This window comes from Rhinolophus sinicus, linkage group LG04, assembly GCF_036562045.2.
Source record: "Rhinolophus sinicus isolate RSC01 linkage group LG04, ASM3656204v1, whole genome shotgun sequence".
Lineage (NCBI taxonomy): Eukaryota > Metazoa > Chordata > Mammalia > Chiroptera > Rhinolophidae > Rhinolophus > Rhinolophus sinicus.
The window spans coordinates 87,429,613-87,443,389 of NC_133754.1; the positions used below are offsets into that span (position 1 = coordinate 87,429,613).

The window sequence follows — 13,777 nt, forward strand, 5'->3', positions numbered from 1 at the left end:
CTCCAGGGTGATTGTTCTATAATTTAGTTGTAATTTTGATGTGATCATGGGAGGAGGCAAGCACAGCATTTACCTACGCCACCATCTTGACTGAAAGTTATTTCGTGATGGACAGAGGCTAATAATCACATGACATTTTCAGTTGCAGGTGGTCTGAGAAACGCAGTCTCCCATGTGCACATGTTGTCAGGGGCAACTTAAAAGCTAGTGGAATAAGGCTCTAGAAGCTGCTGCCATAACCAGTCTTCCCAGAGGGAAACCAGATATCCTTCAGAACATTCTTAATATCTTTTTGCCTGTTTCCTTGTCTGTAAAGTGAGGATTAAATGAAATAGTAAATGTAAAATATTTAGAACAATGCTTGGTGCATAGTGCTTATGAAGTGTTATTTGTTATTGTTGCTGTTATTGTGATTACTTCTAAAAATGATGCCCAAGCTCACTCATCATAAGAAAATTCAAGTTTAAACAAAACTGAGAACCCACGGTAATATCCTTGTAGTAAGGTTGTGGCTACACAGCTGCTGCCATACATTGATGATTATTTTCTGCATTGGTACTACTTCAGTAGAGGACAATTTGAAATAGTTATTAAAGGTAAAATAGCTATTGGACTTTGACCTGGAAATTCCATTTTTAGGAGTTTATCTTAGAAATGTATGTACACAAAAAGCCATGTATATACAATAATATAAGCAAACAATAATTGCAGTATTGTTTGTATTAGCAAAAGACCAGAAGTGACTTAAATGTCTCTAAGTGGAAACAGGTAAATTGTTAACTCAATGTAGTAGAATGCTCTGTAGTAGCATTGAAAAGAAGTGAAGTAGGTCTACATGTTCTAATATAGAATAATTCCAAGGTGCGCTGTTCAGTTGGAGAGGAAAGCTTCCGCACGCATATACATATGATGCTTATGTAAGTATACACTATCTCTGGAAGGAATTAAAGCTACGAACAGTGGTTGCCTTTGTGGAGAGGGTCTAGAAGAGAGGGTAAGGAGACTTACTTTTCTGTACCCTTTTATACCATTTGAAACAAATATGTTTTAACATGTTTATGTGTTAGTTTTTACCCTCCCCCAAATCCTTTACCTGTTCCCACCAATACACACACACACATATGCAGATGTGTGTGCGCACACATACACACCCATGCATGCACAATTTTCGGAACATTCAGATGTTATTCCAGGAGTCTGGCTGTGCAGTGACAGGGAACAGCCTGTCCTGATGGTGTTTAAAGCTTATTGATTATGTGGTGTGATACTTGGGGCATCCAAATTGGTGCCGATGGGGAAAATCTTCCTGGATGGTGGAAACTGAGGCCTGGCTAAGTATGCTCAAGCTCTGAGGATCACTTTAGAGGTGCTGTGGTGGGTGCTGGAGCCAGAAAAAGACCTTGGTCTTGAGCTTGCCTTTCTTTGCTATTTTTAGAGGTCTGTGTCAAGGATGAGTAGGAAGGAGCTTCAGGAGATCTTTACCTCATTAGGAAGCCCTGGTTGTATTTATCAGCTGTTTGGCTCTATTTCAGTTTGCAGAGGTCAGAGCCAGAATGAAAATTCATTTGGCACAATATGGTTTTATGCTTGTGCAGCCCCCTGGAATTTCTAGAAATACTTTTTGACTTTAGAAGAATTGGAGCTATGACTAGGATTCTTCATGTAAAACTCTTTAAACAGATCAAGTTTAGAGTTTTATGGGAATTTATACATCTCCCTACTTTTTATTGGGTACCATTTAAGCCAGTTGCTACTTGCATGAAGGCTATAGTCATCAACTCTTAACAGCAAAATTAGGGTGAATTGTCTTACCTTTTTGTTCATATAACGTTTCTTAGTATGAAATAAAATATCTGTGTAAATGTATAAAATGTGGTCATATAAGTGAGGACCAGAATATAATATTTTATTTTATGGTTTCACCCAGTAAATCGTAGGCTAGTGCTGCTTAATATTTTTGCCACTCTAGACTGACGGGTGTCCCATTCCCATTGTTAAACAGTGGCTTGGCGTGGCGGTGATTTTCTACAGGGGTTGGGGGTCTTTCATTGCATTCTGGTGATGGTAGTGGAAGAGTGGGAAAGTAGAGATAAGGATTCTGATTTTTGTAACTTTCTCTCCTCCCTCCCTCCATCCCACCCTCCCTCCTAGTTGAGAATTAGCTATCTTAGACAAACTAGTATTACAGCCTTTAACTTTATCTCAATACTTGGGGGAAAAATACCTGATGAGGCATCTGATTTCATCTAGTTCGCATGTCTTCTTCCTTCCATATCTGCTGTCTGCTTGCACATAAGCATGCATGTAACAGATAAGCACTGGCTTGTAAGTGCGCAAGACAAGCAACTGGTTCTAGCAAGTTTTCCTTCCATTACAGGAAAAGGCCCAGGTCTGAAGGTGGAGGAAAGATTAGACACATTCCTGGGGAAAGTGAGATATCTGCCTAACCAAAGGTGGGTCATTTATTCTGGAATTAGCTTTTTGTTTTCTGTTATTAACAGTGTCCTTGTTTTTAAGTTAGTTTAGTGGTTATTTAATTATTTTCTTGGAATCCTTTTTCTTTGTTACAGCAGACATGTCAGCTTATTTATAGGAATTTCTTGAAGCCAGAGTCATGGTGGATGTAGGAAAGTGGCCAATCTTCACTTTGCTCTCACCTCAGGAAATTGCATCTATTCGGAAAGCATGTGTCTTTGGCACGTCAGCCAATGAAGCATTGTACGTTACTGACAATGACGAGGTAAGAATCTTTCAAAACCTGGAGTTTAATTGTAAGGGTTATTTTGGGATTGAGTTTTGAAGTGTGCAATTTGAAGGCCCAGGAAAGGTGGGGGATAAGAGAACCTGAAGTTCAAGAAGACTGTGTCTTTTATCTAATTTGTCTTTTCTTTCAATTTTCTTGATTTAACACCACTTCACACCCTACTACTCTTTGGGTTTGGTAGTATAACAAGTATTCTAAAACTTAAATAATACCATCAGAGGTTGAATTTTTCTTAACAACCTTTTTCATCTCTTCCTACTCACTGAGCTGTCAAACTGAACTTGAGTGTGTCTTATTTTCAGAGCGAATAAGGGAGCCTTTGTGTAACTTTAGGCCAAACAACTCAGAACTGTTTGTTTTCCAGGTCTTTGTATTTGGATTGAACTATAGTAACTGTCTAGGAACTGGAGATAACCAGAGTACACTTGTACCCAAAAAGCTAGAAGCCTTATGTGGAAAGAAGATAAAAAGTCTTAGTTATGGGAGTGGACCACATGTTCTTCTCAGCACCGAAGGTAAAGAGGGAACAAGTCCACCTTTTCAATTTGGGGGAAACCGAGCAGTTAATTCCAAGCTAAGGGGAGGTAGGGTTGGATCAAATAATTCATTTCTAATGGTTTTGTTGCTTTATTTCTTTGGGGGTGAACGTTAAACACGCCAGGCTAACTCTGGAATAGCCATAAGATGACTTATAAATTAAACAAACTTCTGAGGTTTTAGGCTACTTATTTAAAGTTGTGAAAGATTAGGTATAGCAAACCAAGTAGTCCTTCCAGCCTAATTTTTCAGTGGATTTGTGGTAACAAGCAACTTTTAGGTTTTACTTTTTTATAAACAGTTAAAACTAGTTTTGCAGTCTTTGTGTAGTTCCTGAACCTTGAATTCAAGAAATCTTGGTTTATTCGCTGGCATTCCTGTGGGTACCGAATGGAAAGAATGTGGGACAGATTCCTGTCCTTTTTCTCTTGGCCTCCACAGGATCACTGACGGAGACTATGCATTTGCCTCTGGCCATTTATCTCCACTGTGTGCAACCACAGCCCTCTGCAAATCTGTTATTTATAACCTGAGTCCTTCCCTTTATATTTTAAGGTACATTAGCTCTTGCTCTCGCTCTCTCGCAGAGGTCTCAGCTTTTTATTGGGTGATTCTGTAGAGTGGCATTTGGGAGACAGTTTGCTCCCCTGCCTTTCTGTCTCCAGACCAGGGACTTCCTTTGATGTTGCCATAGCTCCTAGTAGTGAGCTTTTTGATTGTTTCCAACTCATATCTGAATCCACTCCAAGCTGTCTGCGTCTTTCTGAAGCTGTGAGATCCAGATCTGAGCGTGCTTGTCCAGTAAAAGTGTAACTGGTGTTGAGCATAATGAGGTGATTATCTCACTTCCGTGTTATGTAATCATGCCTTCTGGCCTCACACTGGCTTTTTTTCAAGCCATTACAGCTTTGCTGACTGGTTCAGCTTGTCATCCATTGTGACCTAATGATTTTATTTTTTCCTAATACATACCAATTTTAACTAGTCGTAGACTTCTCGCCGTAAATTACTGAGGCAGTTTTTTAGAGAAAACATACTAAAACATATACATTCAAATTTTTGGTTTTCTTCTTTTGGAATTATTTTTGGCATCCAGATCATACAGTTTTAACTATGTTGAATGTTACAATTAAGATACAAATAAACATAAAACAAAAATATAAATATAAAAAACTGATTTTCTTGTGGAAATATTTTTCTTTTTGTTTTTAATTCAGTTTTGGTTTTTATAATACATTTTACACAATATACATTAAACATGTACATTATGTATCATATATATGTATATGTAAATATGTTAATATATATCTATATATAGATATATATGTAAATATATATATTTATGTGTATTGTTTATGTTTTACAACATATAGTTTAAAGCAATTTAACACTTTAAACCATCAAATAGTTTATGGCCTTCAGTAAAAAATACTTCATCTTCCCCCTCCTCACTCTTAGAAACTATATTTCAGAAAGAACCACTTTTAATTTTTTCAGATGTTTCTTCTGATATTTAATCTCGTATTTTTAAATTTGCATGCTTATACTACTATTTCTAAATATTAAAATTTAGATATTAGCCTTTGACTTTTTATAATGGCAGACAAAATTTAGTGCTCTTCCCTACCTTCCCTCCCCTTTATCCTTTCAATATAGTGACTCGCCATTTTGGTGAAATCAATATTCAACGTTGACATTATTAGGACTCTGTAAGTATTATTTAGAGCCGAGCCACCTCCTTTCTTGTACAACTGTTTGTTTTCCTGGGGTTCATTTACCTCCTTTTCTATACATGTATCACTAACATGTGCCCAAACCCTTCTACAGAGCAGTGTTGCCTCTCCGTCCATCTGCGTGCATCAGGTCATCTCGAGCCCTCTGACCCGCGTCAGCTGGGACTGGTCACTCTAAGTCTGTCAGCCTAGAACTTCATTTCACCGTTACCCTTGGAAGTCCCCTCACCTTTCTCCTCTCTGGATCCCCTATTCTTTGTGTCCTATAATCCTTCTTGGCTTATACCGTCATTTGGGTGACACACATTCTCTAGTAGCTTTCCAAAGAAGGGGGTGTGAGAGAAATCTTTGAGACCTTGTCTTAAAATGTTTTTATTTTACTCTTGCAATTGATCAGTGGTTTGTTGGGGCTTAGAATTCCTAATTGGAAATTGTTTCCTCAGAATTTTGAAGTCATTGCAGCTTTCAAATTTAAAGGGTTGCTGATGGCATTCTGACTTTTGCTGTTTTGCATATGACTTTCTTCCTCTTTGGAAACTTTAAGGATCTTTTCTTTATTCCTAGTGTTCTGAAATAACCACGGTTATATACTCTGGTGTGGGTAATTTTTAATTTATTATATTGGTCATTCTATTGGCCCTTCAATCTGGAAATTCCTTCATTTCTAGAAAGTTTTCTTAAAATATTTCATGGACAATTTCCCTTGTTTTCTCTATTATTTCTGGAATTCTTCTTAGAAGTTAGAGATTCTGGATCTACTTCTTGGGAAATTTCTTCAACTCATCTCACAACCCTTATGTCAAATTTTAACATTTCTGCTGTTCCATTTCTAAGCTCTCTTTCTTGTTCTCTAAATGTTCTTTCCTAGAGTCTCCTGTTCATTTCATGGATTCAGTATCTTCTCTTTGAGGCTGTTAAAATATCCGGATTATATGTTGATTCTTGTCAATATGACTGGCTGCTCCTTCCAGGATGGGATAGGTCCATTTGGAGTTATGGTGCTACCAAATGGCTAGTTGGTCACCGTGACGAGTGAAGCTGTATCAGGGGCTCTGCACTGGTTCTGTTAGTGGCGTAGCGGCTGTTCAGACGTGGTAGTAGCTAGATCAGCCTTGGTTAGTAGGTCTAATTTTTGCATATGTAAGCTGACTTCTGACCACAAAGCCGATGTTTTTTCTATATTAGCACCAAGTCCTTTCTGTAACAATTTTGCATCTGTCTATCCTATTTTCTTACCCATGCCTCTTTCCCCCACCCCTCATCAGTGGTTAGTTTACAGGGAGGAAGGACAATGTGATAGAAATTAAGGTTGGAGAATGAGTTGTGCACAGTCCGGGGAAGAAAGTACAGGGGTTACCGTTTCTTCTTGGAGCTGACTCTGTGTGTGTGGCCACCTGGTATAGATGGAGTTGTTTACGCCTGGGGTCACAATGGATATAGCCAGCTTGGGAATGGGACAACCAACCAAGGCATTGCTCCCATCCAAGTCTGTACCAATCTCTTGATCAAGCAAGTGGTCGAAGTAGCTTGCGGCTCACATCATTCAATGGCTCTGGCAGCTGATGGAGAGGTAAGTGCCTTGCTTTCATTCTTTATTTTCAAATGTGGCAAAATACACATAAAATTTACCATCTTAACCATTTTTACGTGTACAGTTCCGTGACATTAAATGCATCCACACTGTTTTGTTATCACCACCACCATTCATCCACAGAACTCTTTGCATCTTGCAAAACTGAAAAACTCTACACCCATTAAACATCTTCTCTCCCTCCTCCTGCATCCCCTGGCAACCACCATTCTACTTTCTGTATCGGTGAATTTGACCATTCTAGGTGCCTCCTATGAGTTGAATCTTACAGTATTTGTCCTGTTGTGACTGCGTATTTCACTTAGCGTGATATCTTCAAGTTTATCCATGTGGTAGCGTGTGTCAGAATTTCCTTCCTTTTTAAAGGCTGAATAATATTCCATTGTATGTGTATGCCACATTTTGTTTATTCATATGTCGATGGACATTTGGATTGTTTCTGCCTTTTGACTATTGTGAACATGCCTTGCTTTAATAAAAAATAGTGACCATATTGTGCTTGGTATAGTGTGAACATAGTAGCCTGTGTACGTGGCTGAGAACATTCTGGGAATGCACTCTTTTTCTAACACAACCTGTGTTTTGTGATCAGGACCACTCTTGATGCAAGTGGACTTTAGTCTTAAGGCAGTTGAGTCTTGTGCTGTTTTCTAAGACTACAAGTTAGATGTCTATGACAGTGTTCTGTACCTTTTTTTCAGTGACCCTATCCTTTAAGGTGTCTTTTGTTTTTTAGTAAATGTAATGATGTCATAGAAAATAACTTTAGAATGTTGATTCCAGTGGGTGCTGTACTACCTCACCCCACAAGTTCCATGCTTGTCTTAAAGTTGCTCAGCCTATTGATTTCTACCTTCTAATCTCGTATTATTATTAGGTCCTCTCCATCTCCATAACCTTAGGTCAGGCCTTGTCATCTGCCTGGACTATTGCCATGATCTCTTTTATTCCATAGCTTTTAGATTGGTCAACTTGTCCAATATTCTCTACCTCCTTTGATTTCTAAAACACAAATCGGGTCGTATTGTTCCCTGTTAAAATCCTTCAGTGGTGTTACAGCGATTTTTCTAAGTAAGGTGGGTTATGGATGAGGAAACCAAAGGAACTCAGGGAGATCAAGGTTTCATGGCCGGGGTGTGCTGGAGCCAGGGCTGGTACACCGGCTCCGTGCCCCGAATCTACTGCTTCCCAGTCTGTTTCTTGGTTAGTGGAACTGCAGTCCGCGTCTTTTACAGAAAAGGCAGCTACAGTGAAAGGGAATCGGGGATTTTTCAGAAGTGCCAGAAGAATGATTGTTGACATTAGAACTTGCTAATTTGTACAGTATAGATTCCTGGTATTTTTCACCTTAAGCCTGTTACTTTGGATAATTGTGCTAAATATTTGCATTATTATACAAGCTATTCCTGTGAACCCACTTTCAGGAAGTATTGCAGGTTATTCCTTTTGTACCTGTGAAATGAACCTATAGCACATATTCTTTTAAGACATCAATAGTGGGTGTTGCTGTGGTTGCCTCGGGCAGCATCAGACATGTAACTTAGAAGGTGCTGACAGAGGAAAGAAAGAATTATGGAAGCCAGAGCTCAGGATGAGTGAGGACCACTTCCTGCTGGCAAGTGAACGGGGGTGGGAGGGATCCTTAGAAGTTCTCCTTTTGTTGAAGTTATTTCCTCTACTGCCAACATTCCCCCTCCCCTAATTCTTCTCTTTGGTCACATTCCTATTTGATAGAATCAGTTGCTAATTAACTTGAAGTGATTTTTTTGCTTGTTTTCATCTTTGTTACTAGCTTTGAACTAACTTATAGATCTATTTGTGTGTCTCCCTTAGAAATGTGGTTTTCAGGCTATGGCAGATCACAGGCCAGAAGTGATAAGCAGGATGCAGTTGAGGAGGGGAGCTGCTTGCAGCTGACAGACAGCAAATGAGAACTCAGAGAAAATATTACCAAGAATAGCCTGACAGGCAGCCTGGTGTCATTTCTGTAGGACAAACATCTCCTTAGTACTGTAAGCATTACTGCGTTACGACACGGAACTACAGTTGATAATTCCAATCATGATGGTCCTGAGTCATCAGGAAAGGTTATGTAATGTCCAGTATTGGTGGTTAGCAAGGCAGGGAAAAGCATACTGTGGTTTTGAAAGGTTTCCGTGAAAATAAAAAAGATTATTTGTGGCCAAAGAGTTAAGCAGATTTTTCGTATCACTGGTACTTATGTGGCATATACTTCATTTTCTATTGATGCCAGATTAGAAACGTAGAGAACTGCCGTCATTACAGAGGCAATACAGCATAGTGGTTAAGAGCACAGCTGGACGGCGTGGGTTCAAATTCTGCTTCTGCTACTTACTAACTGTGGAACCTCAAACAAGTCACTTAGCCTCTCTGTTTCCATTCCCATATATAAAATGGGGATGGTAATAGTATCCACACCAGGGTCACCTTATAGGATTCCTATGAGGATTAAATAGGTTACTGCATATAAAGCAAGGAGGGCATTTAGCACATGTAAGTACTCGCTAAGTGGCTTTATTTTTATTTTATGATTATTATTGTAGTTAGAGGTAGAACTTTCACCCTCACCATTGTTTCTTTTCCTGCCTTCTCCTGTGTAGGTGTTTGCTTGGGGCTATAACAACTGTGGCCAGGTGGGTTCAGGGTCCACAGCAAATCAGCCAACTCCTCGCAAAGTTACAAACTGTTTACACATTAAGAGGGTGGTAGGCATCGCCTGTGGTCAGACCTCGTCCATGGCTGTTCTGGACAACGGTGAGGTGAGCTCTCTGTGCATTCCCCTTTCTCTTCCCCCTCCTTCTTTCAATGAAATGTCATTTTTTTCATGAGGCGTGTGTATTAGATCATGGAAGGATGGGCTTCCTTTACTTGACAGCTTCATTGATAGTTAACTGGTTACTGACTGAGGAGTAACGAGAAGATGTTTGCTTCCCAGTATGAATTTTCTATTTCCAAGGTTTATCTGCAAGTAAAGATTCTAATGTGTCTAGATTTAATTTTTTTTCAAGATCCAACCAGCTTAATACTTATAGTGTTTGTTTGTAATTTAGTGTAATGGATAAAAGAATTTGATATACCTTATTCTTCCAACAAAAAAAATCAACTGTGCACTCTTTACAGTTGGCTGATGCTGGTTGTAAGCAGGCAGCGGCTCCAATGCACATGAAGTGTGTAGAACTAACTCCCTGTCTACATCTGAAATGTTTGTTCCCAGGAAGAAGCAATTTGCAAACAAACGCAGAATTGTTTGTCCTGATTGCTGTTTAGTTACTTTAAAACGCCCACCTTTCAGTGAACCTCTACCATCGTCACTTTGGAGCGGATGGTTATTTTTGTAAAATTATCCTAGTTGCCATTTCTATTTAAATGGGCATGTTACCACCTATGTATGTCTTAGTGCACAAAAATTATCCAAAGATACAGCTCTGGACACAGACCTACGGAATCATGCTTTGGGGTGCTAGAGGGCTTTAGCATTTACTGAACGCTCATGTCTGGTAGGTTATTTTTTGAATCAATTCTGATATCCTGGGTGACTTCAGAATTCCTTGGGATAGTCATATAACATTCTCCATTCCAGTATTCGTCACTTCCCATTTAAAAAAAAATAAATTTAATTTAGAAAGTATTATTATGTGATCATTTTAACAAAGGAAAACAAATAAAGTAAAAAGTGAATTTCTTTTCCCAAATCTTGTTAATAGTTTGATTTATATCCTTTTGGACTTTTCTCTATAAACAGTTATATATATAGGTGAGTATAATTACGTTTTTAAAAAAAATGGGATTATTATACCTACTGCTTTTCTCTGTACTGTTCTGTAACTTCCCTGCTTAACAACATGTGTTTTGCTTGAATCTTACTCAGACCATTTGTAGCTACTTTTCATATACTAATGGCTGCTTAGTTTTTCTTGCGTGGATGAGCCATGTCCAGAGCTGTACTGATGGAAATTTCAATTGTTTCTGACTTTTTGCTGTTATAAACAATGTTTCACTGATTTTCTGTGTTACTGTTTGTGTGTGTGTATATCTTTGTACACTTAAGCAAATATTTCTATAGAATAAGTTCCCAGAAAGGGAGTATGCCATTAAAAATTTTGATGTCTATTGCCAAAGTTCAAACCTGTTGCACTTCTGAAATTGAAAATGCTTTTAACCATTTCTTGCTAATACCTTAATGTCCATGTCCCCCTTTCCCCTCTGTCACATTGTCCTGAAAAGCCCCAGCCGGTGCTTGTTTGCCCTGTGTTGCCATGAGGCGTGGTGCCACCACCCATCTTAGGTTTCTAATTTGAGCTAGACCTTTTGTCTGTTGCTGGTCAGTACTTTTTCCTGTGTCCCACACTGGCTATTCTAAACCTTTTACACTTCTGTTGAACCTATGCCCAGCCCAGCCTTGCAGCTTTTAGCTGCTTTCCTCTCTCTCACTCCAGATATCTAAGGGTCACCACATTCTGTCATATCTCTCTCTAACCCCTTCCCTGTCCATTCGCTACCTCCGGGCTCCGCTGCCACTGCCTTGGTTTGGACGCTCATCAGAGCTCACCTGTTTGCTGATGAGAGACGAGTTTCTCTTCTGAATGGTGTTCCTGCCTCAGTCTCACACACTCCAGTCACCCTGCGTGTTGTGGCCAATGTGATCTTTCCAAAATGAAAATTTAAGTAAATCTCTGTTTTGAAATATTTCAGTGAAAGACCCATAGAAGTATTCCACTTTTCCTAGGACTTTATCCCCTTGGTGCTTGCCTTTCCTTTTAGTTTTTTCTCTTTACCACTTACCCCAGATGTGTCCAGCCAAGACCACCTACTTGTCTTCTGAACTTGCCTCCATCACATTCTGTGGCCTGTACCTGGAATGCCTTCACCTCATCTGTCCTTCAGCCCTGCTGCTCACATCGCCACTTTCGGAAAAGTCTTTCCTCAGCTTCCTTCCTATAGACAGAGCCTTTCTCCTCCCTGCTGCTGCAGTGCCTTGGTTATGTCTGTGACAGCACTTGACACCTGCGTGCAGAACATTTGCATATGTTCGTCTCCCCTATTAAACCACGGCCAAAGACATATTCCTAGTACCTTTCACAATGTCCTGACATACAGTAGGTGCTTACTAATTGTTAAGGAGCCTCAGCTTCCTCATGTGTAAAACAAGAATTAGTGACTCGCCCAAGGCTACCCAACTAGTAAGTTACGGAGTAGGAGCAGATGCCAGATTCTGTCATTCGCCACCCCTAACACATCCTCCATTTGAAGATCAGTGTAGGATCACAGAGTAGAATATGGGTGTTGGAAGTGGGGAAAGTTTATCGATTCCCTCTCACTAGCAGTTTTAAAAGCCCGTTCTCTCCCTTTCTCTCTCTAAGGTGTATGGCTGGGGCTACAATGGCAATGGTCAGCTGGGCTTGGGAAACAATGGCAACCAGCTGACCCCTGTGAGAGTGGCAGCCTTGCACAGCGTGTGTGTGAACCAGGTACGTGTGGTGGACTCTTAGCGGCTGGTCCCATCCATCTCCCGGCTCTGACTTGGACGAATAGTGGAGATGTACTCTTCACGAAGTCTTTTCGAACTGTGCCCTGTGCCTTCAGCTTCCACATTTCATAGTATATTCTCCCTCAATTCTGACGATGTGAAGGGACACCATGGTGGGGGCATGTCAGTCTTGACAAGTAAAAAAAGTGATTGGAAGGAGTTAGTGGTCTCAGGTTTAGGCTTTTCTAATGCTTTTTTAATATTCCAGAGAATGTTAGCCCACACCTGATGATGAAATGGCATTCTGCGGAAGCTGGCTGTAATCTTTAAGTAGATGTTTTCCCTGTCCTTCCTGTTTTTGGTAACCATTTAAATTTACTTGCAGATTGTCTGCGGTTATGCACACACTCTAGCACTAACAGATGAGGGCTTGCTCTATGCCTGGGGAGCTAACACGTATGGGCAGCTAGGAACTGGCAATAAAAATAATCTGCTAAGCCCAGCACACATCATGGTGGAGAAAGAAAGGTAACTTGGCTGTACGATGTCTTGGGATTGTGTGTGCACTGTGGACGTGTGTGTGCCAGCGCTGTGGTGTTTGGCTTTGTCCTGTTCTGTGTATTAACATTCTCATTGTGAACAAAAGAATTTGAGTACCAGCCAGAATGAACATGAACTTGATGTGAGTCTTATGCAGCTTTCTAAAATGACCTCCTGTGATTGACAGGCATCAGTGCATCTTGGTATAATTCATATAGGCTTCTTGTTGTCCCCTTAGTAGGGAGGTAAAACAAGGTCTGTCACCATGATGAAGCACAAACTTTTCCTCTGAGCCAACTAAGACAACTTTTAAATAAATAAAATCTGCCCTTCAAAGGACATGATCTGTTTAAATATTGATTGAATTTAATGTGTGTTACTGGAATAGATGCTTACTGTTTCTTCAGCTAAATTGTGAGGTCGTACTCACAAGTTTTAGAATGTTGATTTCTGATTTGGGGACCCTACTTAAGAAGCAGACTGACAAATTGTAGTGAGTTTGGCTTGATGTCCATTTGGCTTGAGATGTTCAGAGTCCTGACCCCTAGACCAGTAGTGTGTATTAGCCTAATGAGTGTTCTGAGTTCTGGCAGGAGATGAGAGAAGAAGATGTATTTGTAAGGAAATGGTTTACCGGAACAGTATGTTTTTGCTACTGTCCAAGCCCCCAGAACTGTCAGGACATTTTGTCAGAGTCCACTTGCCTCATTTACTTTGGTTTCTAGCCCCTTTTTCCAAGTTTTCCTTAACAGTATGTATTATTTATCCTAACTCAGAATGGGGTTACAATGAGAAGTAGGGCAGCCAGGAAAGGAGAAACACAGCACTCTTGCCCCAGTCTTTTGGTTTTGTCTATATGACTTGATACCGTGTTTCCCGGAAAATAAGACCAGCCGAACAATCAGCTCTAATGCATCTTATGGAGCAAAAATTAATATAAAACCCGGTATTATATTATATTATATTATATTATATTATATTATATTATGTTATATTATGTTATATTATGTTATATTATGTTATATTATGTTATATTATGTTATATTATGTTATATTATGTTATATTATGTTATATTATGTTATATTATGTTATATTATGTTATGTTATATTACACCGGGTATTA

At 39.6% G+C, this 13,777-nt stretch overlaps 1 protein-coding gene across 9 annotated transcripts in view; it reads left to right on the forward strand.

Annotated features, from left to right (window-relative positions):
• RCBTB1 (RCC1 and BTB domain containing protein 1) overlaps positions 1 to 13,777 on the forward strand; it is a 49,586-nt gene that overhangs the window by 18,012 nt on the left and 17,797 nt on the right. For 4 of the 9 annotated variants that reach the window (XR_002138790.2, XM_074329934.1, XM_019748026.2 and 1 more), the window contains exons 2-8: positions 2,378 to 2,453; positions 2,571 to 2,740; positions 3,129 to 3,279; positions 6,438 to 6,604; positions 9,247 to 9,405; positions 12,007 to 12,114; positions 12,499 to 12,641. Coding sequence is in view for 7 of the 9 variants with exons in the window: in XM_074329934.1 (XP_074186035.1) it covers positions 2,615 to 2,740; positions 3,129 to 3,279; positions 6,438 to 6,604; positions 9,247 to 9,405; positions 12,007 to 12,114; positions 12,499 to 12,641 (854 nt within the window). In the remaining 2 variants the exon portion in view is untranslated. The remainder of the gene's footprint in view (positions 1 to 2,377; positions 2,454 to 2,570; positions 2,741 to 3,128; positions 3,280 to 6,437; positions 6,605 to 9,246; positions 9,406 to 12,006; positions 12,115 to 12,498; positions 12,642 to 13,777) is intronic. The other 5 variants (XR_012495580.1, XM_019748027.2, XM_074329931.1 and 2 more) reach the window with 3 other exon arrangements.